The sequence below is a fragment of the Medicago sativa genome, chromosome 1 (genome assembly GCF_051527215.1).
Source record: "Medicago sativa cultivar Bolivia chromosome 1, Bolivia_mono, whole genome shotgun sequence".
NCBI lineage: Eukaryota > Viridiplantae > Streptophyta > Magnoliopsida > Fabales > Fabaceae > Medicago > Medicago sativa.
Window position 1 is genome coordinate 10,176,640 of NC_140749.1, and position 27,396 is coordinate 10,204,035.

Sequence of the window (27,396 nt, forward strand, 5' to 3'; positions counted from 1 at the left end):
TTTTCAAGTAAAAAAGGAAGGTATTTATGTATTAGTGTCTTTTGCTATTCGCTACTTTACACAAAGACTGACCCCTAAAAAACACTCTAAATTCAAAGCACAACCCAAAATGATATGTGCTCAATTTTACTGTATCTGCAATGAGAGTTACTATTGAAACTTAATGTCTATACTTGAGATGATTAATAATTTCACATTTCAAAACTGACAGGTACCAAAAAATATTTCAAAGATACTTTGGCGAAGAAGACAGGTTATGTGACTTGCTTTAGCTTCTCTTCTACAAGCTCAATGCACCGATACAACACCAACTCGAGTGGATTAAGAGTGCATAGAGTGTCGATTGCAAGCTCATCATAATCACTCTTGTTCTCTGCCATAATACCTGTCACTAGCGTACGCAAAGGAAGCAGCCATTCATTGTAGACCTTGTTTAAACTGCTCCTCGACAAGACTCCAGTGTAGTTTGTCTTTCCTGTTACAAAGCGTAATTGTGAAACTTTAATTATACTTTAATTTAGATCGTCTCGCAACTAATGATTATTAAACCAAAACCCAGGAAAAATTACTTCTGTTTAGGAACAATTAACAATTAAGAGCCCCATTAACTTAAAAAAATAAAATACTTGTTTCTCACAAGAACTCTTTCAAATTAAATACATTTTTATCAAGAACTCTCGAAATGTAGTTTTCACCAACTTTTGATTGCTGTAGTTGATAATTTGTTGATGTTGCGTACCTGTAGATTCTGTCATTATTACAAATCTGTATAGGTTGAGAGCTGACAGCACCTGCAGGTTGTAAACAGAATGCTATTACCCACAACCTTTTCAAAACAGTGCATAACCGAAAAAGGAAACCAGAATAACGCAGAGTGCTTCTTCAAATACTATGAAACAGGAAGAATACCGCATCACTCTGCTCTGGAAGGGAAGGAGGTCCTCCCTGTGGAGGTCTTAGAATTGACTCCACCAACTCAAGGACGCTGGGAGTCCAAAACGATATATCTGGATGTGCTTTGTTATTAATCTGTTGGACATCTTTTACTACTGACGTACTACTGGAAATTTCTGTGTGCATTTCCCTCCGAACAAGATCGACCAAAATGGCAATCTACACATAGATGCAAGATAGCCATTAGATAATTTAACACTTCCAGCTAGTTAAATAAACAATGTAGTTAAACGAATTGTGATTAAGAGAAGAGACATATTAGAAACACTCTTTAAACACTATTTTTCCAATACTATTCTATTGACTAGAATTATATATGGGTCACACCAAATTTGCGAGACTCAAAGATTTAGTAAGATCGATTTCCAAAATAGTGAGACTCCATGAATTTCAATCAATAGAAAGTGTGTTAGAAAAAGAGTGTTAGATGGTGTGTTGCTAACATTCCTCAAGAAGATAATTGCTAGCAAGAGAATTACCATGGAGGAAGAGTCGGTATTTGTAATCAATGCTATCAAGATGTCAAGCCTTTGAGAAATTGGAATATCAGCAAGTACCTTTGAGTAACATGAACACATAACATTACAGCTATTAAGAAAAGTACGCAGAAGACATTAACATATATCTCAATTTCATAAAATGCAGATTAAATATTATACGCAAACTAAAAAAAAAAAAAAACTTCCAACTTAAAAGGCATTTTATAGCATAAGAAACTCACTCCTTTTAACACAGCAAATGAGTTTTTTCTATGTTCTGGGTCTGGAGTATACATGATAACCATTTTAACAGCCTGAAAGGTTATAGTGCAATCAAAAGTGAGGAACGTGTCAGCATCTGCCTCGTAGAAAAAGTAAATGATCGAGCAATGAGAAACAAACTGAAGTCAGGAATTGCAGTACCTGTAGAGTGGAAAAAAGATTTGGCATATAAGACGACCACTGGGACTGTTCATCATCGCAGTTTCCACGGATATCTCCATCTGTGATGCAAAGCAAGAAGTTGATAGTATGTTTCTTTAACTCCCACGGCAGACTTACAAAGGAAAGTACATGTTTTAATGTTCCTATTGCTTGCCACCTTTTGATCTGGTTATTACGAAGCTCATCCTTGACCACAATCATATCTTCTTTAGCAGCATGAGCAACTTCCTCTGAGACATTCCCCCAAATCACTGGAAAAAATGGAATTTGATGGGCTAGTGAAAAAGAAATCATAACACAAAAGGCAAGGATTTAATAACGGTAATTGTCCTATCACAGACCTGAAAGAGCGCAACCATGCTTGATATGAGATAAACAATCCATATAATCATCTTTATTTTCTGCGTAATTGACATGGATTAAAAAATTGTGTAATAAAACAGTGCCTGAGTAAACGTTGAAATAAATTAACAGCTTAACCTAAGAGTAATACCTCCAAAAACGGCGCTAGCCACAACCTCAACATCATAAGTTGTTACTAGACTGAGATAAGATAAACCACAATATGATGAAATTCGAGACAGTTGTAGTACTAACGAATGAAAACTTGAAGCTGTATAGCTTACACTAGCCGAAACAAGAGCCTGAAAAGTGCATGGCAACATATTAAATCACATTACTGGATAAAACAGATTCTAATGAATTTTACTAAAGTGGATGGGAACTTGGGAAGGAAAATAATTATAAAATTGAAATGCAGTACAAAGCAATTACCAAGCACTGCAGGACATATAGACCAAGGAGAGATCGGAACTTCTCCCTTGCAGCATCATCATCCTGTTAAGTGAAAAAATGTCGGCAAAAAAATTGAAAATAAATAAAAAATTTATGTTCTCCTAACAGAGGAAAAGATGAAATGTTTTATAATAGACAGACCACCAACTTATTGCAAACTTCATATATAGAATTTGCAATCTCAACAGCTCTGTCAAAGACATTATCGAGTTCTTCATCTGACTTCAAAGATACAGCCTTCAATACATTAAGAATTATAGGAATGGTTTCTTTTACTTGCTGAAACTGACGCCTCCGGATGGATATAAGGACTGAAAAGGAAAAATAGGTATGAATGAAAACATCCAAGGAATGTGGCATCAAATCATTGAAAGAGCGAAACACTGATGCTCGACCAAAAACTGGCATTAAGGATTTGCATTTCATCAACAAAGATGCCTAGAAAATGAACATGATAAAGTGATTGGACAAATTCTCCATTGGAGACAACCCCAAACAAAATGTTATGTACAATATGCAGCTAACAAGACTGTCAGTGATTTGATATCAAGCTCAAGCTAAGGACCTTAAAATTAATTATTATTGTTGTTTTTGTTATTATTATTTGGTGATTTGACATAAAATTCCAAATTCAAAATAAGATTTGTTTATTCCTCTCTGTATTGGAAGGTTGACATTCATATTTCATATACACTCTCTCATCTCAGATATCCAAATATCAACTTGAATATCATCCAAAAGCAATATTGAACATTTTCACACAAAACAAACAAAATACATTTCTTTCTCACCCATGACATACCACTTTACTCAAATAAATACTTTGCTGGGATTTGTTTGGTATGAATCCAGTTAAACTCAAGATTCAAACAACTACTCCAATCCAAAACACTTCTCCTCAAAAGGATAGTTCAAAATGCTGAAGCAAAACCACACTATCTTGTAAAAAATTACTCTGGTTTCATTATTTCACTTAGACATGTGACCAAACTTTAGTAGACATCACCTAAAAGGGCAACCCGGTGCACTGAAGCTCCCGCATATGCAGGGTCCGGGAAGGGGTCCCACCATTTGGTGTATTGTACGCAGCCTTACCCTGATTTTACACAAGAGGCTGTTTCCAGGACTTGAACCCGTGACCTTACGGTCACATGACAACAACTTTAGTAGACATCACCTATCCTTCTTAATACATATCTTTCAAATTGATCTTATCGTTTGCTTAGCTAGTGTGGGTGAAAAAATAATCACAAATACATTCGATGAATCTTACCAAACCAAGTGAACACAAAAATTATATTGTATTTAATTTTATCAATATTAATATTTATATTAATGAAACTCAGGCCATGAAAACGAAAAATGGGCCTGGCTTGTAGGGGTCAAAAACGTGGGTTGAGCAACTAAGATTCAAGATAACCAAAAGTGTGTTCATAAAATTAATCCAATCAGATCGGGAGTTTCAAATTCTAAAAGAAACAAGACAATAAACATGATCCTTCAAGCCCTACTTTAGCAACAAATTCACAACGTGATTGCTGCCATCTTTATTTATTGAACAGAGGTTAAAGTTGTACATTTTATCTAGTAATAAAAAAGTTCACTGCAAAATTACCCTTTGAGATCCCTGATAAAGGAGGAACAATGTAACTCGCAGCGTTGGTCACCTTACTTGAGTAACCTAATGTCTGTTTCAATTAAATTAACAGAAGCATAGGATCAAAACATGAACTGAAACTGAACAAATAAAATGTCAAAGTGCATTTTTGCATGTTAACTATGATATGACTATAAGCAAAAAAAATAAAAAAAATGTCTCCTTTTTTTAATACATGGCCATGGAATAGAATGTAAACATTTGATTTCGGAGTTAGCAAGAATAGTAAGAAGTAAAATATTGGTGACTAGGTGTCATGTCAAGGTTATGTGATGGGCTAGTTAAAAGAAACTGATCGTAAAAGAATTTGCTCTAGGCCTAACTCAATCTCAAAAGAAAAATAACTCAAGAGGTTAGGATAACCGAGCCTTGGTAGAAAAACTTTGATATCTCTAGTAGGATCTTAGGACGGTCCTCTTCACCAAATTAGAATTTCGCTAGGTTTACTTAATACAAAAGCTAGCTTGACGGATAAAGGATTGCCTGAGTCTTAAAAGAATTACTTTGTCTTTGTCTCTACCTGATGAGGGATCACAGTAGATCCCAGGGCGTTAGTGCAGTGGTGACTGCTTAGCCTTGTAATTCCAACTTTCCAAGGGACTGAAATTAAATCCCCTCAGAGATAGTTTGTATTGCATAAGTGCCTCCTCATCCCTTATTAACAAAAATCCCTCCCCTGCTCCCTCCCGTATGTTTTGAAAAAAATGTGGGATTGCTATAGATCTCAAGCCAAGGGTATGTAATGAAGAATACGGTGTCAGTGGATGTAGAAATACACTCTTATTGACTATCTAGGCATATAAGGCCCTAAAACAGTAAGTATCATAACTGTCATTGTAAGAATACACTCTTATTTTGTACGTTGCTGTACTTCTGGTACGCAACAATTTAATTATCAGTAAAGGATCAATTTGATATCTCTAACTAATGGAGGAATAATGGGATTTCACATATATCTTCTAAGCACTGAAGTATACAATTAATCATAAATAAAGATATAGACTCACATCACAGAGAATTGAAAGCATATCCCTTGGACCACATTTTGCTATGAACTGATCAATGATGCTAATTGCCATGTCCGAAAATTTGCTTGAAATGCCAGCAAACTTTGAAATAGCCTTTGGCACTTCAAAGGAAAGAGCATCAACAATTTCCTGTCAAATCACTAAACAATCAATAACTTTTCAATATAACTTACATGATACTGTGGAATGGAAAGAAGACATGCTCTGAATGATAATGACATGTCTCTATGATGTTTGATTTCTATTCTATAAGTCTATAGGGGCGTTTGAAATACTTTATTTGGGCTTATTACACAATCACCTGTGTAGATCATCATAAGAGCTGATAGAAATAGATGACACGCTAAGAAGCTGCTTTGAATTATTTTTTAAGCTCTCCAAAATAGCTTATACAAACAATCTATACAGAGTTTACACCCATAAACTATGTAAATGGATTCGGTGCAGTAACTGTGTGACTCAATTACTCACCTCGACCATCCGATTTAACATTGATGGATGAGATGATTTTTAATGAATCTGTAATTTAAACCATCTGATCTCAAATCAATGGCCGAGATTAAGTACAGCGCGTAACTGTATGGTTTCTATACCGTAATGGATCCAAATCCATAAACTCTTCGATTGTACAAAAAACTTAAACATAAGCTCTTATATAATAACTACTTATTGAATAAGTGTCCAAACACCTTCTACATTATGAAACAGTGAAATGATTATGAAAAAATGACTGAAATAGTTAACTCGCCTGGTCAAGAGACGGGGAACAAATGTATCGATGAATCTCGGACAGAGCTTCAAATGCATTGTTCTCCTTATGTTCATTGTCTGGATCAGAAAGAGCAGCATCCAATAAAGAATCAAGGAAACTAACAAGCTCTGATAACGTGTTTTCATACTCATGTGAGTCTCCAACTTCATCCAACTACCAAGCATATAAAATCATCACTATCAGCAGCAAGTTAATAACCTTTTAGTTAACTAACAAGACAAACAAACAATCACCCATTTTTATCCTTCCAACTTTTTTTCTTGATACATTACACAGTAAGGATCTATTTGAACTGACTTTTATGAGTTTACCTACTTAGAAGAACTTATGGAAACAACTTATGACATGTCGATAAGCTGTTAGCTTATTTCCATAAAATCTCATGGATATGTGTTTGTTTGATGCTGCAGTGACATAAATTGATTTTGAGTGACTCAATTACTTATGTAAAATTGATTCCGGCTAAAAGTGAGTTGAAGGTAAAGTGATTTATGTTTTGGATACATTGATGTAAAAGTGAGTGGAACAATAAATTTGAATATTTGATTGTAAAAATCAATTCTAGAATCAAATGCTCCGATTTCATACTTCAAGTCACAAACTAGAATCATTTTTGGTCCCTCCAAAAGTGAAACCAAACATACACTATAGCTTATATGAAAACTATTCGACTTTATTTTATCTTTTGTTATAAGAATAGCTTTACACACAAGCACTTGAATGATAAGCGCTTATGCTAATAAGCACTTAATTAAGTTGTTTATCCAAACAGAGCCATAATCATCAGCGATCAAAGTTGTTTGCATATTACTTCAAGATTATTTACGGTAAGCAAAATAAAAAAATAAATAAATTAGAGAAAAAAATAGTTGGTACTTTAGGGCATGATTGGAGAATTCTTTGAAGATTATTGTGAGCTTCAGAACCCAGAAACGGAGCTGCTTCGCCCTCTACGGAAATCGACATGAAAGTGATAGTAAATCAATCCAGTTTCAGAATGAATGCATCGCGGTTTGTGGGGGCTCCAGCCTTTGTTTTTTAGGTGCTTCCTGGGCCTGTTCTGTTTTCGGTTCCTGCAGCTGTTTTTGCGGATTGTTGAGCTGATGTTCCTCTGGTGGTCTCTGGTATCTGTTTCCTTTATTCCTGCTGGAAGCCGCTGGTGTGCTTTGTGCTGCTGGCTGCTTAACCCCTATTCGGTTTGATTAGGGGATTAGGGTGTTTTTAATTGAGTTTATATTTTCTATTGTGGGTCGTTTGTTACAAGGCCACTTATACTCTTTTCCTGGAAGTTTTACCATGCACCCGTGCAATTATACCTTCACCCCTACATTTTTTGTAAACTGTCCATTTTACCCTCATATTAGGAAAACATTTGCGGGGGTTTTCACTATCAATTCTCTTTTTGGGCTTCACCCTTACATCTGCTCCTTCTTCTTCTCTCTACGTCTGGACAAAAGTACAAGTAGTAAAAAGACCCTTTCATAATTCAGTCCTGTTATTCCAATAAAATACTCATGTTTTATGGCTAATTCATCTCAAAGGGGGTGCCTATCAATTCATACCAACACCATCAAATTACTATTCATGCCAATTTAATAAATTTCATATTCTAATATCCCACCTCAATCAAATTCCAATACCTGCTACACCACCACTACAATGAACCATTCGAGGTTGCATTTGTGGGTCATATTGCCGATGTCTTTGAATAATTGTGAAATTGAGTAAATTCAAAAAACCATCACTATTGCAACCTCTCATAAAAAAGACGATAAAAAAAATAGCTTTATGAAAAAACCAATTCTTTTTTTGAAGAAATGAAAAATCAATTCTTAATTATTCTTTATGTGATTCGTTTTTGTGTACAATTGGGAAGGATTGGAATCAATCGATACTGGAACTGGATGTCAAATCCAGAAAACTTCTTTACGCGTTAGCAAATTCTGGAAAATTTGGAACCATTTCTGGGAAAATACTTGGGTGACATAATGTCACCGTGACATTAAATCTGGGCCACACAAAGGTGTTGTGTTGTGTGGCTCAGATGTGTTGTATGTGTTGTGTGGCCCAGATGTTGTGTGGAAATGTGTGTTGTGTGGCCCAGATTTAATGTCACGGTGACATTATGTAGCTTCCCTTTCCCATGTTCTGAGGGGTGAATGGGTGTAATTTTTTAAAGGGTTAAAATTGGCATTTTCTTATTATTTGTAGGGTGAGAGTATAATTGTTGGGGTATATGGTAAAATTTCCTCTTTTCCTCCTTTGCAGGCTTTGTACATCTTGTGCTAGCCTTGCTAATAAATTTTGTTGATTCAAAAAACAAAAAAAGAATGAATGAACAAGACTAGGGTAAAACTGTCATTTAACTTTGATTATTTATGATGTATAGATACGGGTATAATACCCGATACGAAATACGGCATACTTTAGTCCCTGTGAGCATAACTCAGTTAATAGGGACATGTATTATTAGTCCCTAAAAAAAAAGGGACATGTATTATTATATGCAAGGGTCGGAGATTCGAATCTCACACCCCATTTATTCACCTTGAAAAAGTGTGAATTCTAATCACTAGACTACTTGACAAAAAAAAAAATTAAGGTACAGGTATATCGATACAAAAGGAAAAGTTGTCACAGTATCAAAATTTTAAAATAGTTTTTCTTAAACTAATTTTTTAAAAATAGTTTTGATTATGCGTTATTAAAATAGTCTCTATAAATACTTATTTATTATCATATCAGTTCTTATAAAAAAAAGAATTGTTGTCAACATTGAAAAACTATTTTAACGTACTATCTTAATTAATGGATAACAAAATCAAAGACTATTTTAAAATTTTAATACATTAAAATACTATTTGGCTACTTGTTACACATTAAGAGATAAAAAAATACTTTTGTTTTTTGTTTTATGAGAGATACAAGGTTGATGCATTTCATTAAGAGATATGATATTTTGACAACCACTTTTTGACAACTTTTGGACAACTTTCTCTCTCATACTCACATGATGTTGTTATTCTCTCTCTTCCTTTTTCTCTCTCCATTGTTTTTGACTAATAAGAAGTGAGAAAAACAAGGTTGTCAACAAAGTTGTCATCAAATGGATGTCAAAATATCATTACTCTTTCATTAATAATCAAATCAAGATTCAATACATGATGGGATGTTAGAATAAATATGAAAACTAGCTTCCGACGGAGCCGTCTTAGCTAAGAGCAACTCCGTTTACTTGTCTCCTAATCAGGGCCGTCCCGAAGAATTCGGAGGCTCGGCTCTGGGAATGAAAAGAGGCCAGTGATAAAATCAAAACGTATTTTTTTTTAAAAGAGCAATGTTCTATTATATTTTTTTAAAAGATAATTATAAGGTGTCGTATATATGCGGTACACCCAAAGATGAAAATGACTACCGTATACATGAGGAACCCCCACCTAACACCAAAAGCAAGAGGACCTAATTCTAATAGGTCTAAAAGGCTAAAACAAGAGGACAGAAAATGGCTGGGGGTACTAAAAAAGATTGGAGGGCAGTAGTATCAGTGGATATTAAAAAAAAGAATTGAGGCCTATGGCTGAGGGAGGCCCAGCTCTGTTGAGCTGTTTGCACCCCCTCAGGGCCGGGCCTGCTTCTAATGAACTTCACATGAGAATTCGTAAGATCTGTGTCTATCAGGTGTACACGCTTACTAATTATCACACTAAATTCCGATACACAAATATGCGTTCCGTAAATGTTGTCCACTGCCGTCTTGAAGTTTACTTCAAAATCCATATTCAACACTTACCCATTCCATAGCAAGTGCTTCCCAGTATCAACATCAACGATGGGGGAGAGCCATTCGGTATGAGCTAGCACAAAAGCCTCGCTTTTGTCTCTGATGCAAATGCCTGTTCCCACTTTGTCCATAATTTTCAAGAAAGAGGCGTTGACATTACATTTGTACCTACCTTGAGACGGTTTACCCATGTTTCAATCTGGTTGCTTGTGTTACCTATAGGAGTCGCAGTCTTCACCTCTTGGACATACCTTATTCCAATTTCCACTCATTCCGTGCTGCTTAACAGTTTGGTTTCTATCAACAATGCTCATGTGTACAAAAATACGAGTAAATAGGCAATTACCCCCTGAAATTGTAAGTTTCGTCAATTACCCCCTGAAATTAACAAAACTTCAATTACCCCCTGAAATTGCACAACGTTAATCAATTTACCCCCTCCGTCAAATTCTTCTGTTAGTCAACATGACATTTTGCAAATACCCCTCCTGAAGTTTTTCACTTATGTGCAAAATGCCCCCCGAACTTGAAAATTTATATTTTTTTTTCTTATCTTTTACTTAAAAGATATTAAAGGCAAACCATTTATATATTTTTTTTATATGGATTAAAAATATATTTCACTCTAAATATTCAACCTAATTTTACGATAGTTAATAAGTGGGAAAATGTGCAAAATGTCCCTTGAACTTGAAAATTTATATTTTTTTTCTTTCTTATACTTGACTCAAAAGATATTAAAGACAAACAATTAACAGTTATTCCATAAAGTCACTTGTAACGTAATAATATTAACAAAATTTTCAGCCGGAAAATTTTGAGTCACCGAATTCGGTGGCATTATATTTTTATAATGCCACCGAATTTGTTTATCCATTGGGAGTGTTGGAGTAGTGGTGTGAGGAATAAAAAAGTCCGGAAAGGATTGAGAATGATTTGGCAAGCGGCGATTTGGGGGATTTGGAAAGCTAGGAATGAGTGTATTTTTAATAATGCGGTGATGAGATGGGAGGAGGTGGTGGATGATATCAAGGTGTTGTCTTGGAAGTGGGCGTTGGGAAGACTCAATTTTCAGCCGTGTCTTTTGTATGAGTGGTTGTGGAGTCCACGTGAATGCTTGATGCGCTGATTTGTTTTTGGGTAACTGTTGTCCTTCATGTGCGGTGCTGTTCAGGTTCTGGTGTCTTGCTACTACCGTGTTTTATTTGAGTTTTGGAGGCCTTTCTCTGTCGTCTGGTTTTCTGGAGGTTGTTGTGGCTGTTACGGGCTTTCTGGAGGTTTTTTAGGCAGCTTGGCAGCTAGTGGTGTTCACGCGGGGGGTAGCAGCTTCTTTGCTTTGGCTGTTTCAGTTTATGTTGTAGCATGCCTGCAGCATGTTTGTTTTGGCTATTTCATTCTGTAGGCTCATGAGGCAGTTTCAATCCGTATGGGAGGTTTTTGGGAGGTATAGCGCCAGTGTTTATCTGCAGAGGATCAACTAGTTTTGTTTTGTTTGGGTGGTTTTTTGGTGCTGACGCAGGGTATGCATGTGTTTCGTCAAATGTATATTCTTGCGTCATTACTCTTGGGGTTGATCCTTTTTATTTTTTGGGTGGTTTTTAAAGGGGTTTTTGTTCGAGCCTGGTGATTGTATGGCAACCGATTTCCCCTTATTGTATTTTTTTCTCCACCCGAGTTTATTAGTGCTTCTCGCACGGGCTCGTCGATTAATAAATTTTTGCCGTTTCAAAAAAAAAAAAAATTAACAAAATTTTCAATGTAACAGTATTTCAAATTTCAATAGTTGAATTTAGATTAAAAAGTCTTCTAAGTACAACTTAGTAAGCAAAACACTGTAAACATATTTAATATCATTGGGGCCTTTTTTCTAAATTAATGTAATACGAAAGCATAATTGCACCATTTTATATTAGAAAAAAATTGTACTCTGTATGTGAAGATATTTGGCTAGATTTTAAAACGGGACAGAAGCTTGTTAGTAGAAACTAAGTGGGTGAGAGGCGTTCTAAATTGAGCTGAAGCAACTCTATGCAATGGTTGCTAGCTAGATTTTGAGTCCTCTAAAGCCATTTCTCTGCAAAGGAATCAAATAATATCAATTTTTCTGGTATTTTAAAAAAAAAAATCAATTTTACAAACTACAAAGTGACTTTGATTTCATTTGAGAGTGAGAACCGTTTAAAAATAAAACATAACTCCCTTAAAAAAAACAAAACATATCTATTTTCTAAATAACATTATTAACTATCGTAAAATTAGATTGAATATTTAGAGTGAAATATATTTTCAATCCATATAAAAAATATATAAATTATTTGCCTTTAATATCTTTTAAATCAAGGATAAGAAAAAAAAAATTCAAGTTTGGGGGGCAGTTTGCACATAAGTGCAAAATTTCAGGGGGGGTATTTGCAAAACGTCATGTTGACTAACAGAAGAATTTGACGGAGGGGGTAAATTGATTAACGTTTTGCAATTTCAGGGGGTAATTGAATTTTTGTTGATTTCAGGGGGGTAATTGACAAAACTTACAATTTCAGGGGGATAATTGCTTAATTACTCACAAAAATACTTATTTGTCGTAATATAAAGTATTAAAAAAAGAATTGAGGGAATTATTTGAATTGAGGGAATTACTAGCATAGGGATGATACGAATCGCAACCACCAGTTGTCACTTGAACAACCAATTGAGAATCGCAATGAATAAGCACCTTACCAATTCCCTTGCTCCAACCAATCTCAAGAGCCATGATCAACTACTGTAATTCTGCCATTAAGATTGTTGATGATCCAATGTTAGCATGAAATCCCCTTTTGTCGGTTTCATTTTTTTTGAAAAATGCTAACAAGTGCCATTTGAGCATTTGTTAAGAAGCTTAAAAAGAAAGTTTATTTTGAAAATGGTGTATTCAACACCTTAAAACTTTAAAAATATACTTTTTCTACATCAAATTTATAATTTATTTTTATTTTTGACTTCTTAACTGGTGCCTAGTTAGCATAACCCATTTTTCTTTATTCAAACGTTAGAGTTTAATTATTAATTTTGTAATCTATTCAATGAAGAAAAAAATTAATAATTTTAAAAAGAGTGAATATCCATTTTGGTTTTTAACAAAATGCTTAATAGAGAAATTAGACCTTGACAAATAAAAAGACTCTATTTAGTCGCTTACACGACTAAACCGAAACAATTCAGTCTTTAGAGCAATTTTTATCATTGAACATGTACCGTTAATTTATTTGGTGTTTAACACATAAAGAAATTGAATGAACCAGAAACAAAGAATGAATTGAGTAATCGAAAACCCAAGACATATCCTTCTATTCCGGTTTTCTTCTCCCACGCCCTTCTGTTTCCCATTTTTTGTGAGTATCAACAACGACAGTGGTGGTTTCAACTGGAAGTAGACCGTAAAAAAAAAAGTAACAATTTGGTTTCATAAAATTTAAGAAATTGCATTTTTTGTCGTGATGAAATCGAAAAATAGTCAATAATTTCACTTTTTATTTTTATAGGGACCCAAATTATCCCAAAAAAAAATATAGTAGAGACTTAACTATCTCTTATTTTCGTAAACAATAGACATGACGGCCATTAAGACAATTGTATTATCACATATTCCCAATCACGGTTCAAAAATAGGAAGAGAAATGTCGGTTGAAGAAAAAAATTGACGGAAAGTGATAAAGGACAAAAATAGTGAAGGATAAAGAAATGATAAAGGACAAAAAGGGGTAGTGATTTTAGTTTTGTATTTTTATGAATTTTGGATAAAATATGATAATAAAACAGAATGAAAAAATGGAAATTTGGGCTAAAATGGATAAATGGCAGAATTTTGACCAAAACAGATTTTGTGGATAAAATGGAGAAATGGAATGGAAAGAAAGGGACGCCACACTTTCTAATCCAAGAAAGTGATAAGTCTATGGGATTGAGGATCACCACAAGAAAGGATTCTTGATATGATCAATGCATGGTTCAATCCAGAACCAAAAAGAAGCAAAGCTTCCAAATTCACATAAAGTGACTTTTTTTTAATCAAAATTCTCTATCCTTACATATCATTTTCGTGCTCTATTTATAGGAGCTTATTACATGATGATTTTGACTCTAAAACTCTTAGAAAATGAAAGGAAATGCAGCCACTAATTACAATAATGTTTTGGTGGCTGATTAATGCAAATAAAAGGTTACAAAATGACTTTAAGGTGGGGGTGGCTGCATCAATGCATGGAGATGTTATACATTCATTTGCTTCTTTAATGTGTTGTTTCTTCTCTTACATCAGCCCATTCATCAAAATCACGTCATCCAATTCATGCTCATTTTACACCAAGAAATATTCTGAATTTGCTCTTGAGTCCAACAGACGAAATGTAGAGAATATTCTAAGCTTTCCAACGCATTAAAGATCACCTCAAACGGACATCCAGAGCTCCAGATATAGCCAAAACAAGAGTGACATATCATGACCTGCGAAAATAAAACTTAGAACCCAAAATTAATTTGGTTCTTTTATCCCACAATGACTTTATTATTCTTTTCAAGAGAGATAATTTTAGGATCACATCAGAAAGACTAAATTGTCTCGGTTTAATTTTTTAAGGGACTAAATGTGGTGATTTTTTTTTGGACACTAATTTGGCATATGCACATTTTGTTGGGGACCATAATGAGCCTCCACTCTTTTAAAAATCTTTTATATACATTAAAATCGTGTGTTAAGAATCTTAATTGTAAAAAAATCATTTTAATAAATTCTCTTAAAATCTCTTATTGAGTCAATAAAAACCCACAATTTTTTTAAACAATAGTGTTATATCATGCAAAAGAAATTATAACAAAAAGGATCACATAATAGATATAAACCAATGAAAAAATAGAGTTTGCGGAATTCATGAATTGTTTGTTGAAAAGTGACGGAAGTCAACACTAAAGAGTTGGTGGAATACAGTTGGCGATGTTATCGTTTCAACGGTAAAAAATTGGCGAAATACATGTGGCGATACTATCGTGATATTTTGGTTCGCTATAAGTAGCATTTACCCTTTTTTAAAACTAAAAGATTTTTTTGTCTTACTCAAAAAACAAACAAAAAAAAGATTTTTTTTGTCAAAATAATCTTTTAAAATATCTCAAACCCTAAAAATTGTGTGCACTCACTCTCTTTTGTTGTTGCGTTTTCAAACTTTCAACACCATGGCGGAGAAGAAGGTCATCGTTGTCGCCGAAAGCACCGCTGCCATGGGACCGTACTGGGATACTCTTCAAGTGGATTATCTCAACAAAATCGTCAAGTCCCTTTGTGGGAACGAGGCTGCTGTTTCCAACGCTGAGTTTGCCCTAGTCACCTACCATACTCATGGCATTTATTCTCCTGTTCTCGTGCAACGTTCTGGCTGGACAAGAGATCCAGAAGTTTTCTTAGATTGGTTATCATCGATATCCTTTTCCGGTGGTGGTTTTAATGACCCTGCCGTCGCTGAAGGGCTTGCTGAAGCTTTGATGATGTTCTCGCCATCTCAAAGTGAAAGCCCTAATCAACAGAATGTTGATATGCCAATGCACTGTATTCTTGTGGCAGCCAGTAATCCTTATCCATTGAAGAGACCAATATATGTTCCCAAGAAGAATGAATCCATTGACTCAGAATCAGGTAACCAGTTTTATGATGCTGAAGCTGTTGCTAAAGCATTTCCGCAGTTTTCTATTTCTCTATCTGTCATCTGCCCAAGAAATCTTCTCAAAATCAAAGCCATCTACAACGCGGGGAAACAGAATAATGCAGCTGCTGATCCACCGGTTGATGCTAAACCCCCTCTTGTTTTGATATCAGAAGGTTTCAGGGAAGCCCGCAGTGCCTTGAGTCCTTCTGGAACAACAAACTTGCCTTCAAATCAAATTCATGTTAAAGTTGACGATGTATCTGTCGCACCAGTTACGGGAGCACCCCCATCTTCATTGCCATCAGTGAATGGATCTATTGCTAACCGGCAACCAATACCTGCTGTGAATGTGACTCCTGCTACTGTAAAAGTTGAGCAAGTGCCTGTAAAAGTTGAGACAATGCCGGTAAAAGTTGAGCGTGGCGTAAAAGTTGAGCTTGCCACGACATCTTCTGGACCTACAGGTCAAAATGTATTTTCATCTGGACTGCCAGTGATTACTAGTTCGGGATATCTTACTGCTTCTACACAGGTTGGACAACAGTCAAGTCTTGCTTTACTAAAGTCAGCCACTTCACAACCATTGGCTAATATTCAAGGAGCTGTTAGCATGGGACAACAGGTTCCCAGAATGAACCCAGGAAACCTTTCAGGGGCCCAAATGCTGCACGGTGGAGTTAACGTCAACCAAAATGTAATGAATGGCGTCGGTCAATCAGGTGTCTCTTCTGGAACTGGAGCAATGATGATTCCTACTCCAGGAATGCCTCAACAAGTACAATCAGGCATGCAGCCGCTTGTGAATAACGCAGCTGCTACTAATATGCCCGTATCACAACAGACAACTTCTGCACAACCACCCAAATATATTAAGGCCTGGGAGGGAACCTTAACAGGTTTAAGACAAGGACAGCCGGTATTTATCAGCAAACTCGAAGGTTATAGGAGTTTTTCTGCGTCCGAGACACTTACAGCGGACTGGCCTGCTGGTATGCAAATAGGTCGGCTTATACCTCAGGAACACATGAATAACAAGCAGTATGTAGGAAAGGCAGATTTCCTAGTTTTTCGGGCAATGAACCAGCATGGTTTTCTTGGTCAGCTGAAGGAAAAGAAGCAATGTGCAGTTATTCAATTGCCATCACAGACGTTGCTACTGTCTGTTTCGGACAAACCTTGCCGCTTGATCGGGATGATTTTTCCTAAGGACATGGTTGTAACTAAGCCACCATTGTCCAGTCAGCAGCAGCAGCAAATGCAACAACAGCGCCAGCAGATGCAATCTCAACAGCAGCTTTCTCACATGCAGATGCAGCAGCTATCCCAGCATCAACAGCTTCCTCAGCAGCAACAGATGGTTGGTTCCGGAGTGGGTCAAAACTACGCTCAAGATCCTGGGCGCTCACAAACGGTTTCTCAGGGACAAGTTTCATCACAAGGAGCTACAAACAATGGTCGAGGAAATTTCATGAGTTAGGTCATTCTCTGATACAGGTTCTCCAAGATTGACTCAAAAGTCATGTTTTGGGGATACCATTTATTATAATATTTCAACAGTTTTATGGTTTTTCACCTTACATTACATACCTTGCTATTTGTTATTGGACAATTGTTATCATGTTTATGCTGGTGATGGCAAATTCTCACTATGTTTGAATTATCCAAATCTCCATGCATAGAAAACTGCAGAAAATGATTGTGTTAGCAGTGGCAATGTAAGGAATTTTGGGGTCTTGTTAAAACTTAAAAGCATAATAAAACAGAATGTGTGATAATGAGAATTATGAGATACATATATCCCTCCTCAATGTAGCTTTATAAATGGTTTTCTGTTTATGATTTTTGTTGATAGTTAATTGACTCTGAAACTATGAAGCACGGACACTCCTCAAATTAAGGGTGTCCTAGTGACGGATACATGTTGTGTCTGACATATAATTACACTGAATTATGTGATTTTCTCAAATTTTTAGCGGTGTCCATATCGTGTCAGTATGCGTGCTTCATTGCTCTGAAATAATTATTCACTATTTTCTTTTTTTATAAGGACGGATACAACATAGTGACTAAATGTTAGAAGAATTGGTAACCGACCTCATTTGAGTAGGTGAGAAGGTATAGAGTAATTGTTAAATGCCAAAATTCATATGTTAGTATTAAGTTTAATGTACTTGTTTGTTTTGTTAGTTACCTGTAACCGTTGTCTTTGAGATGTTTGTTAACAATTATGTGCATGGTATGCCAGTATTATTGATGTTTGTTAACCTTAATCTATGTTGCATTTAGATTTAAATATACTTTTTAATCACGGGATTAGTAATAACTTTTTAATCGTCATTCGTTGATGTTATTGAGTATATAGAATCCTTTGTTAACCTCCTATTTTTTTAGTACCAGGCACTTAACCTAGAATTATTGTGTTTTACAATCTATTCGAAAAGAGGCCAAGTCACATTTAACCAGGAACGAACTAATTATTTATCTAGCACCAACACTTCAGATTGAAGGTTTGTGGTATCCAACTTGTGTTGGTATCGAACATTGACACATGTAACTATATTCTATCGCTTTTCTTTTTTTAGTGTCAATGTCGTGTTTAGTAGTGCTTTATTGCTAGGTGTTGCTTCTCTATTTACAAGCTAGGGAATTAATGCCAAGAGTAACAGCAAAACAAACAAATACTTCATAGTTTACTTGTAGTATTATGTGTCTGCAGATTGTTATTCATGTTTTTTTTTTAAAAAAAAAAAAAAAGAGATTGCTATTATGTTGATGAAATTATTTTGTAATTGTTATTTTCAAGAATATTTTCAAACTTGTTTTTTTAATGATAAATGTTAGTAGTTAGTTGTTAGATTAATATTTACTCATTTGTCTAAGTTTAAACTCAGGACCTCCACTCTGTAACTCTTAACTCAAACTAGTTGAGTTACCGAACCCCGTTTTCAAACTTATGTTAATATCTTACAGCTACAAAACTCAGGAGAATTATCTGTTTGATCTTCAAAGGGTTGAGGGTCCCTAGTTTATCTTCTTGGATCTTTGTGTTGCTTCCTTGCGCAGCTTCGTTTTCTCTAGTGCAAAGATCGATAGTACAGTCCCATGAGGGACTTGAGGTTTATTATGTTGCATGTGAATAACCTGTAAATATAAGTTTTCCTTTCGGTATAAGCTGACCTTTGGTTTGTACTTTTTAGCATTACCCCCTATGAGGCAATCTTAAATATGTTCTTCACATCCCTTTTCACAATGAATTGAGTTTTTCAATCCTGTGAAATCTCTGTGCAATTTTTTTTTAAAGTTTATGTTTGGGATGAATTGTTTTACTGGGAAAATTTAATTGTCGTGGTAAAATATTTACATAAACTTTCAATCATATTTTAATATAGTTATTTATGTGTGTATTGATAGAATATGTCTATGATATTGTGAGGTCTGATTAGATGTTTGTATACATTTTTTTGTATGTAATTGACGTAGATGCAGAGATGTTAAACTCTAGAGGTAATGAGCTTGGGAGCTCAACTTATTTGAGTTAAAGGATACGGAGTCTAAATTTTAAGTTCAAATTCAGACGAAGAATATAATATAACATTTGTCATTAAAAAAACCTCTAGAGGTAATGGAAATGAAGGATGAAGTTTGGGACATTTGATATCATGATGGCTCACAGGGCTTGCTTAATTTCTCTAAAAACTGTTAATTTTTCCGAGATATAAATATATGATTGAATAATTCGTCTTCTTCTTGCATATTGTTTAAACTTGAAATGTAGGATTTAAAAACAAAAATTGGAGATGATCTGTAAAACATTATGTGATCATGCACCGAAAAGAAATATGCAAGACCGAGTTAAAGTAATTTTTACTGTTCCTTTGCACAAATCTATTAAGACAGCATATTGAAACATTATCAACAAGTAAAAACAATTTCGCAAACCAAACATGCCCTTAGCCTAGGAACGCACACTTTGTTAAACAAGCTACTAAATGGAAAAAAAGAAGCCAAGTGTTATTTTATATATAGCTTCCCATCCCAAGTATTATAATTCTTACTTCTCTTGAGATTAATAGAAAAAAATAAGCTGGTTATGTTCAAGGGCATAAGCCAAGTCAATCTCAGGCTAAAAACTACAACCTTCTCTGCTAAACACTACTACTTGACAAAAGCACCATATAAGAATATAAATATAGCAAAAATATACAGTATAAGTAAGGCGGTAGGAAACTCACCAGAAAAACAATAATTAAATAAAATAACGTTACAGATCATAGTATAATTAAAGAAAATAACAGTACAGATCATAGTATCATAGTTTGATGGGAACAATCACATAGAAGTACATCCTATATCTCCAATTGAACATATATAAATGAACATATATAAAGCAATTCGCAACATCAAAAAGCCCCTACAAAGAATGGACTGCCAACCAAAAATCACCATTCGTGTCGAATATAAGGTGAAATATCCATTCTTAGTTTTAGTGAAATGAGGCAAGTGAACTTAAGATTAATCTTTCCACATATCTGCAAACTCATCAGGCTCCAGAGGATTGGCCATCTCATGCATTTTCCTCCTTGTCTTTGCTTTGACCTTCTTTGCAAATGTTCCAGCCTTTTTCTTCTTCTGCAAAGCTCGGATCTACAACAACATAAAAAGGTTAAAAACATAACCAATATAGTTATTTTTGGTAGAAAATTACAGAAATTTGCACACCTCAATCAATGTCATTTTATCAAGGCTTCCTCGGGGTAATTTGTCTGACTCATTGTGAGGAACAGAGATCTGCATGAGAATAAAAATGTGGTTTATTATGTAACATTGTTCAGTAAGCATTAATGACAACATAAAGCAGAAAATGAGAAAAACATTGCAAAGCCACATTCACAAAAAATGCAAGTGTACCAGCATAAAATAGCATTGTTTAAATTATTAAGACCTCTATACATTGTAAAATAACCAAAATTAAGTTCACTGGATTAGAATAAAAGTCAACAATGCATGAATAAGTAACCCTGAAGATCCATTTTCTTTGCATGAATAAGTCAACAATCACATGTGGTACCGTCATGGTGTTTAAGATATGCATATCTATGTGAAGAATGCATTTTCTTTGCTCCTAGACAAGTGTAGACGATGTAATTACATAATAATAGTATCATGTGGTTTACAAAAAATCAGTTGAAACTTTCCATGTAACCATAGTAAAACAATCATATTACTTCTTCGTTGATAGTATATAAGGTTTTGGTTTGATTTTACATCAAATCTAGAGTCATCATGATATCATATTTCTATTGGTCTTCAAAGTAATTGTGTTGAAGTATATTTTTATTTCATATACTAATGCTTTAAAAATTTGAAATGCTCACAAACCCAATTTATCCATCAGCAATGTTAGCAAAGAAAGGGGAAATTTAGATTTGTCATCTCAATTTCACTCAATTCAAAAATTATGGCTAACCAAAACAATTGGCATAATTATAACCAAGATACGTGCGCTTATTTTTTTTTAGTAGAGTGATGTTGAAAACAACAAACCAACGGATTTTGAAGTTTAAACTATAAAATAATACAAATTTGAAAACAATGTTATGCCAATTATTTAGATCCTTTGCAAATGAAAACACAAACCTGGTAATTTCGGAACCATATATGGTCATCAACAATTGAGAAAACAAAAACATGGTCATGGAAAGGCTTGGCCTTTCTATGGTCCTTCGGTGTTTCAAATATCTGGATGAAGAAAAGAAAGACTACGTCAGCAATAATCAAAAATGTGTATACTTTGATTATTCTAATAACCAAGAAAGAAAGAAAAAATCACACGAGCACACACACATGCAATCCACACCCCTATTCAAATACATAACTCAGGTACAAGAACCAAAACCAGAGAAAATTGTGAACAGGAATAAATGCTTGGCCCAAATTCTACTCAGTTTAAATTTTAAACTATGACAAGAGCCAAACATAACATTTATAGACTTCTCAAGTCAACGGTGACAGATTAAGAAACTTTTAAGCATATAGATACTGTATGACAATTGTACTATAAGATCACAAATACGTCAGAGAAGTGCACATAAAACAACTTTCAATCATACTAGTAACTCATACAACGCAACATCCCCAAAGCACCACCAAACTAAGATGGTTTTATTGAAATGACCTTAACTTTTGAATCCAAAACAGTGCATAGAAGAGTAATCAAACCAAATACCTGTAACAGCATCTCCTTCAGCAATTTTCAGTATGCATCTTTTTCAAAATTTGATGAAAATGTCAAAAGAGGACGGGAGCCTTTTAGGTGGTTCCCAGTAAGCTTCAATTCCTCCATTGTGTGCACTGGAAAGCAGTGAAGGTAAAAGAGAAACTAGTAAAATGGCCTCGGAGAGAAAGAGAGACGGTCATAATTTAAAAAATAGAATTCAGAACTGGATTACTGATCCTAGAATACTATATAATCATAGCAAGGAAATTGGTTTATGTAGTAACCTTAAGATAACAAACAGATGAGAATATTACCGGCACTAACTAAAAATTTAACAGACGGGCCGTTGGGGCATTTTGTCATCCAGAGATAAAGATCTTTAGCCTTCCTGCACTGAAATTCGCATACACAGAAGGTAGATATAGATAGTTATCCAAATGTCACAAATAGAATAGACTTGCTCGAGATTAAGAACTGGAACTCCAACTCGAGATTAAATGGAAAATGTTGTCTCGGTCGCCAGATTTAAAATAAGTAAACTGTGTAAATACATAGAAAAACCAATTTGGGAGGGGAAACAAAGGAGTGAAAGTGTTCGACACTTTAAAATTTAAAATGGATAAAACAAAAATCTATAAGACACAAGAATCAGATGTGATCCATCACAAAAAAGGAAAGAGGTTATATCAATTTGTAACCAACAATAACATTTTGCATTAGATCTAAATATCAAAATAGACATCAACATTTGTAACAAAATCGAATAATTCTTCACACCATAAACAAACAATGAATTTTCTAACTCAACAACAACATAGCATAGTTCATAAACATAATGCATAGTTGTCATTGAAAAAACCTTGATGTCATAAAAAATAATACCTCAAAAAATAAACACGAAGAATAGTTTTTGAGCTCAACAAGCTCGTTCAAGGTGGCGCCTTTAGTTTCTTTCGATTCAACCTTGTTATCCTTTTTGCAATGAGGCAGAAGCGATACCAAGTTCAACATCAAATGTCGGTACCTGTAATAAGTTTATGATCAATACCATATTCAAAAACTAATAAACCGCAATAAAAGGAAGAAGTTTTTGTGCTTAATATCACAGAGACAAGAGCATTCTGATACAGTTCTTTTACTGCACACAAAGGGCTTGTTTGGATTACATTATTTATATTTATCTACTGGAATAAACACTTGTGAGACTGTTTGGAACAGCTTCTAGAAACAACAAATGACATGTCCATAAACTATTTTCAGTTTCCTCCATAAGTTCTCCAAGATAGTTTATGAATACAACTTATAACTTACATCAAAACCATTTGACATTAATTTAATCTGTTATAGAAATAACTTATAAATAAGCACTTGCATGATAAACCCTTACAACATAACAACTTAACTAAGTTGTTAGGCAAACATAGCCAAAATAAACAAATCCAAACTCAAAACAAGCACAAACTGCGCAAATACAGCAAAATATATTTGGGTTTTGTGGTTTGTACCTGTAAACAATACGCCTAGAGCAAGTAACCAAAACTTTCTCTTTGTTCCTGAATACAGGTGAAGCACCATTCTCCTTTACTTCAACTTCATTCTCATTTTCATTCTTATCCTTCCATCCCAAAAGGGTCCTCACTGGTCTCTCTGGAGCAACATCTTCCTTTTTGGGCACAGCCACAGCTTCAGCCTTTTCGCTTCGTTTTCTCTTCCCCATGTTATTTGGCTACAAATCAATCACATAATATAAATATAAATTAAATCATTTAATTCATACACGCCGTTAGTGTAAAGAGTTATTACACTGTCAATCAATCATAACTGATAGAACATTAAAAAGGTTTGATGTTTATCATAATCACTTCAAAAGTCACACATGATTGGTTGTTTGAGATAGTGACAGTACAAAACAGTGAATAAAAATTAAACTTTGGGTCGTTTGGATTGGCTTATTTTGGCTTATCTACTAGCATAAGTTTCTGTGAGACTGTTTTGGAGAACTTATGAAACCAGCTTCTGATGTATTCATAAGTTGTTTTCACCTTATTTTCATAAGTTCTCAAAGATAGCTTATTAAAACAGCTTATAACTTATACAAAGACAATTTAACTAAATCTTATCTTTTTCCATGGAAATAGCTTACACATAGCTGCAAATAAGCAGTTTACCCAAACAGGGTTTTATCTTATGTTAAAACTAATAACACATGATCCATTTAGCTACAAAAATTTGCCATTTTTGTTCAAAATAACATTTTGAAAATGACCCTTTTGATTTCTTCAGGTAAGATAACAAAAACAGATACATACATACGTACATACATACAGTAACAGCGGTGGAAGCAGAGCAACACAAGCATGCAAGAGGACAATGAAACGAAATAAGAGAGAAAACAGATGTCGAGAGAAGGAAGGTACCTAGGTGATTGCAGAGGAAGGAGGTGAAGGTGGATAATCGCCGGCTATGGAGGTTTTGGTGGCGATGAATGGAAAACGGAATCAAAGAAAGGGTTTTAGACCTACTTCCTATTGACACAACTAAATGACCAAATTACCCCAGCGGTAGTTAACTGCTCTCGCATATGCACCGGCCGTTAATTGTCTCTGGCTTTGAAGCTTTTTATTGTGATTTTACGCGTTTCGGTCGAAAAATCAAAATAAATTGAAACTTATTCAGAATTCAACGAAACTTTAAAGACCCTCTATATATTTTTTTTTAGAGCTGTTTGCAAAAAACAGATCAAAATTCAATTTCTAGGTCGACGTTTTGATGTTTTGGTTTCTTCAGTTATTGGCGAATTAAAAATTCATATTTAATCCATTCGCTGTCGAAAAATTCTAATTTTTTGCGAGAAATGTTTTTTATTTTCTTAATATGTGTACAAAAAATAATGAAAAAATTCAACCTCTATATAACTTTTCCGGACGCGCAGTTGGAAAAATATTGCAATTTTACGCGTTTCAGTAAAAAATTCAAAAAAAATTGAGGATTATTCGAAATAGGATTATTCGAAATACTAAGAAAATTTGCAGATCCTCTATATGTATTTTTATAGAGGTGTCTGCAAAAAAACAGCTCAAAATTCAATTTTTAGGTTGATGTTTTGATGTTTTCGTGTCTTAAATTTTAAACGCGTTAAAAATTCATATTTAATCCGTCCCTTGTCGAAAAATTCAAATTTTTTTGTGCGATGTTATTTTTTTGTTCTAAACATGAGTGCAAAAAAGCGTGAAAATGTTCAACCTCTAGGACACTTTTTCGGACTCGCACTTGAAAAAAATTGTGATTTTGCATGGTTCGGTCGAAAAATCAAAATAAATCGAGACTTAGTCGAAATGCTACGAAACTTTATAGACACCTCTATAAAAATACAAATAGATGATGTGCAAAGTTTCATAACATTCCGAATAAGTGTCGATTTTTTTTATTTTTTCAATTGCGATTTTGCGAATATGGGCTAGTTTTAACTGGGCTTATAAAAGCCCACTTTTAGCTATTTTTTCAGCTATTACTTTTCCCATCCTGCCAATTTCTTGCGCCCCTTAATTTTTCACAAAAATGCTCATATGATTGTCGGAATTTACAACCCGAATTAAGTTTTTCCTTTGTTATGGGGTGAAAAAAATACCAATTTGGATTTTATAATTCGAAAACCTCAAAAAATAGGGAGTGTTCCTTGCTTTTTTAGGATTATAGAATCCGAACATCCCATAAACATCGTTTTTTAAGGGAAAAACAATTCGGATTATATAATATGAATTGTATCAACATAGATTCAGAGTCTGTTTCTAACATGGATAACCACTTTAAGGATCATATTAATCTTCATAACTCTCATCCTTCTGTTTTAAGTTGTTGTTAGTTGTTCTTAGTAAAAAAAAATCCGGTTTTCGGGCTACTTGATCAGATTGCTCATGAACTTTTTCAGAAAATCAATAGAAAAAAAATCAAGGATCAAGACTCCCTTAGAAGAAAATTCTTATGGGACTCCTACCCTCAAAATCCAAAATTCAATCGTTTAGACCTATTTTTCATTTTTTTTAATTTTTCATATTCTCATATTAATCCGGAAAAAAATTCATTAATTTTATTTATTTTTTTTAAAAAAAAATTTGTGCTATTTTTATATTTTTATGATTTATTTGACAAGTTTTTATCATTTTTACTTTGTTTTTTTGTTTTTGTTGTTTTTAAAAGCAAAATTCAAAACTGCTGAAATGAGAGACATTCTTGCTTATTATATATAAGCATGTTTCGGATTATAAAATTCGAACACGGTTTGAATGTTTTCGGATTATAAAATCCAAAATTCCATAGGCATTTTTGTAAAAAAAAATTAGGGCACGTGAGAAGTAGATAAGGTGGGAACAGTAAATCCCATTTTTTCTTCTAGAATTTTATGGTTTAAATATGATTTATTTTTTAATCCATGCAAATATAATACTTTTTAATCCATGCAAATATAATACTTTTTGCTTTTGATCATTTGTGTATTGTTTTAGTTTTCAAAAAATTATTGAAATTTTTCAAACAGGTAACATCTCAAAAAGTATTATAAACGGAGTAGTGACTAAATGCTCTAAATTTGTTGGATAGTTTATCGTAAGCGGGAGTTGGATAGATCAATCGTTTTGAGTTAAAAAAAGGTTCAATGAATAACATTATAATTGTGAAATAAAAAAAATTACTCGTCTATTTCAATGGATTCATGAGCTCGATGTTATTGTATTTTCTCTTAGCCAAAAACTAGTCATTAGGTTTAAAGTCAATTTCCCTTCACAAGAAAAAATGTATAAAGTCAATTTTAGCATGAAGTCTCACATTCAAATAGTTTTTTCTTTGTCCTTTTAAAAAAATGATGCTTATAGTATTTCATTAGATAACAACTCGTTAATACATGACGATACATCAACAAAAGTATGAGGACTAACTAAACATGTCACATCTCTAGCTAATGTATAAGCTACCTCATCGATTATCTCCGACTAAACTCGACATGAGTTTGTTAACAATAAGCTACAACAACATCTACAATAAGCTAATATAGTACTGAATTTCGTAATGTTATGATTTATGTTGTTGAACTAGTCTATAACTATCTTCACATCTAACTCAAAATCCACATTAGAAAGTTGTAGATCATGCACCAAATTGATTGCATGAAGCAATCCTGAGGGATTCACAAATTTTTGTAAAGCAAATAGGTCGTGACCAAAGTGTCTTGGCAAAAACGAATCTTCCTTCAACATCCCTTAAACACATGACAAACACTATATAATTCAACGTGGTGGAGAAAGAAGCGCCAATGTTGCACCCGAGACACCCTACTGCCGGCAGTTGCCAACGAGACAATCATTGTTGCGCGTTATTTGTTGTCACTGTTGTTGTAGGTGGCCGGTACTGTTGTTGTTATGTTTGTTGAGTTGACGATGCTTTGTTGCATTTTTCATTCAACCAATCCCCATCTAAGTGTTTCACGCGCTCTAGGATTTTACTACATGTCTCCGCAACATGTTGCCACACTTTCATGTCCTTGCTCTTCTACAGACTTCAAGTGATAGTCACGAACCTCTTTTGTTGCACCTGCGACACAA

General features: G+C 34.3%; 1 protein-coding gene and 3 pseudogenes across 4 annotated transcripts; 1 reads left to right on the forward strand and 3 right to left on the reverse strand.

Moving 5' to 3' along the window:
* Window positions 1–7,333, reverse strand: ALF4 (aberrant root formation protein). Of its 2 annotated transcripts, none has more exons than XM_085702731.1 (14): window positions 7,006–7,333; window positions 6,106–6,282; window positions 5,337–5,486; window positions 4,288–4,360; window positions 2,814–2,983; window positions 2,652–2,714; window positions 2,371–2,521; window positions 2,219–2,278; window positions 1,857–2,128; window positions 1,676–1,747; window positions 1,434–1,511; window positions 910–1,113; window positions 740–791; window positions 1–475 (listed from the first exon to the last, which is right to left on the reverse strand). In XM_085702731.1, the coding sequence occupies exons 1-14, from the start codon at window positions 7,093–7,095 to the stop codon at window positions 255–257; spliced, it is 1,833 nt and encodes a 610-aa protein (XP_085558857.1). In that variant the 5' UTR covers window positions 7,096–7,333; the 3' UTR covers window positions 1–254. The 2 variants fall into 2 exon arrangements, with proteins under 2 accessions (XP_085558857.1, XP_085558864.1); XM_085702738.1 differs by having other exon boundaries at window positions 6,106–6,305.
* A 7,497-nt stretch (window positions 7,334–14,830) lies between these two features.
* LOC146952510 (mediator of RNA polymerase II transcription subunit 25 pseudogene) lies at window positions 14,831–17,085 on the forward strand (annotated as a pseudogene). The gene has a single exon (XR_015024974.1). The product of XR_015024974.1 is annotated as a mediator of RNA polymerase II transcription subunit 25 pseudogene (transcript).
* A 2,728-nt stretch (window positions 17,086–19,813) lies between these two features.
* LOC146952511 (ribosome biogenesis protein BRX1 homolog 2-like) lies at window positions 19,814–22,191 on the reverse strand (annotated as a pseudogene). The gene is made up of 4 exons (XR_015006628.1): window positions 22,117–22,191; window positions 21,812–21,936; window positions 21,223–21,324; window positions 19,814–20,373 (listed from the first exon to the last, which is right to left on the reverse strand). The product of XR_015006628.1 is annotated as a ribosome biogenesis protein BRX1 homolog 2-like (transcript).
* Window positions 22,182–23,519, reverse strand: LOC146952512 (ribosome biogenesis protein BRX1 homolog 2 pseudogene; annotated as a pseudogene).
* Window positions 23,520–27,396: the final 3,877 nt, after the last annotated feature.

What these genes read in the sequence shown, in the direction of transcription:
- ALF4 (XM_085702731.1), bottom strand. Translation starts at nt 7,095, where the DNA reads ATGTCGATTTCCGTAGAGGGCGAAGCAGCTCCGTTTCTGGGTTCTGAA. An exon ending in AAGTTTGCAATAAGTTGGTG is followed by an intron (nt 2,715 to 2,813) that starts GTCTGTCTATTA and finishes TTCACTTAACAG; the next exon opens with GATGATGATGCTGCAAGGGA. An exon ending in GGCTAGCGCCGTTTTTGGAG is followed by an intron (nt 2,279 to 2,370) that starts GTATTACTCTTA and finishes TCAATTACGCAG; the next exon opens with AAAATAAAGATGATTATATG.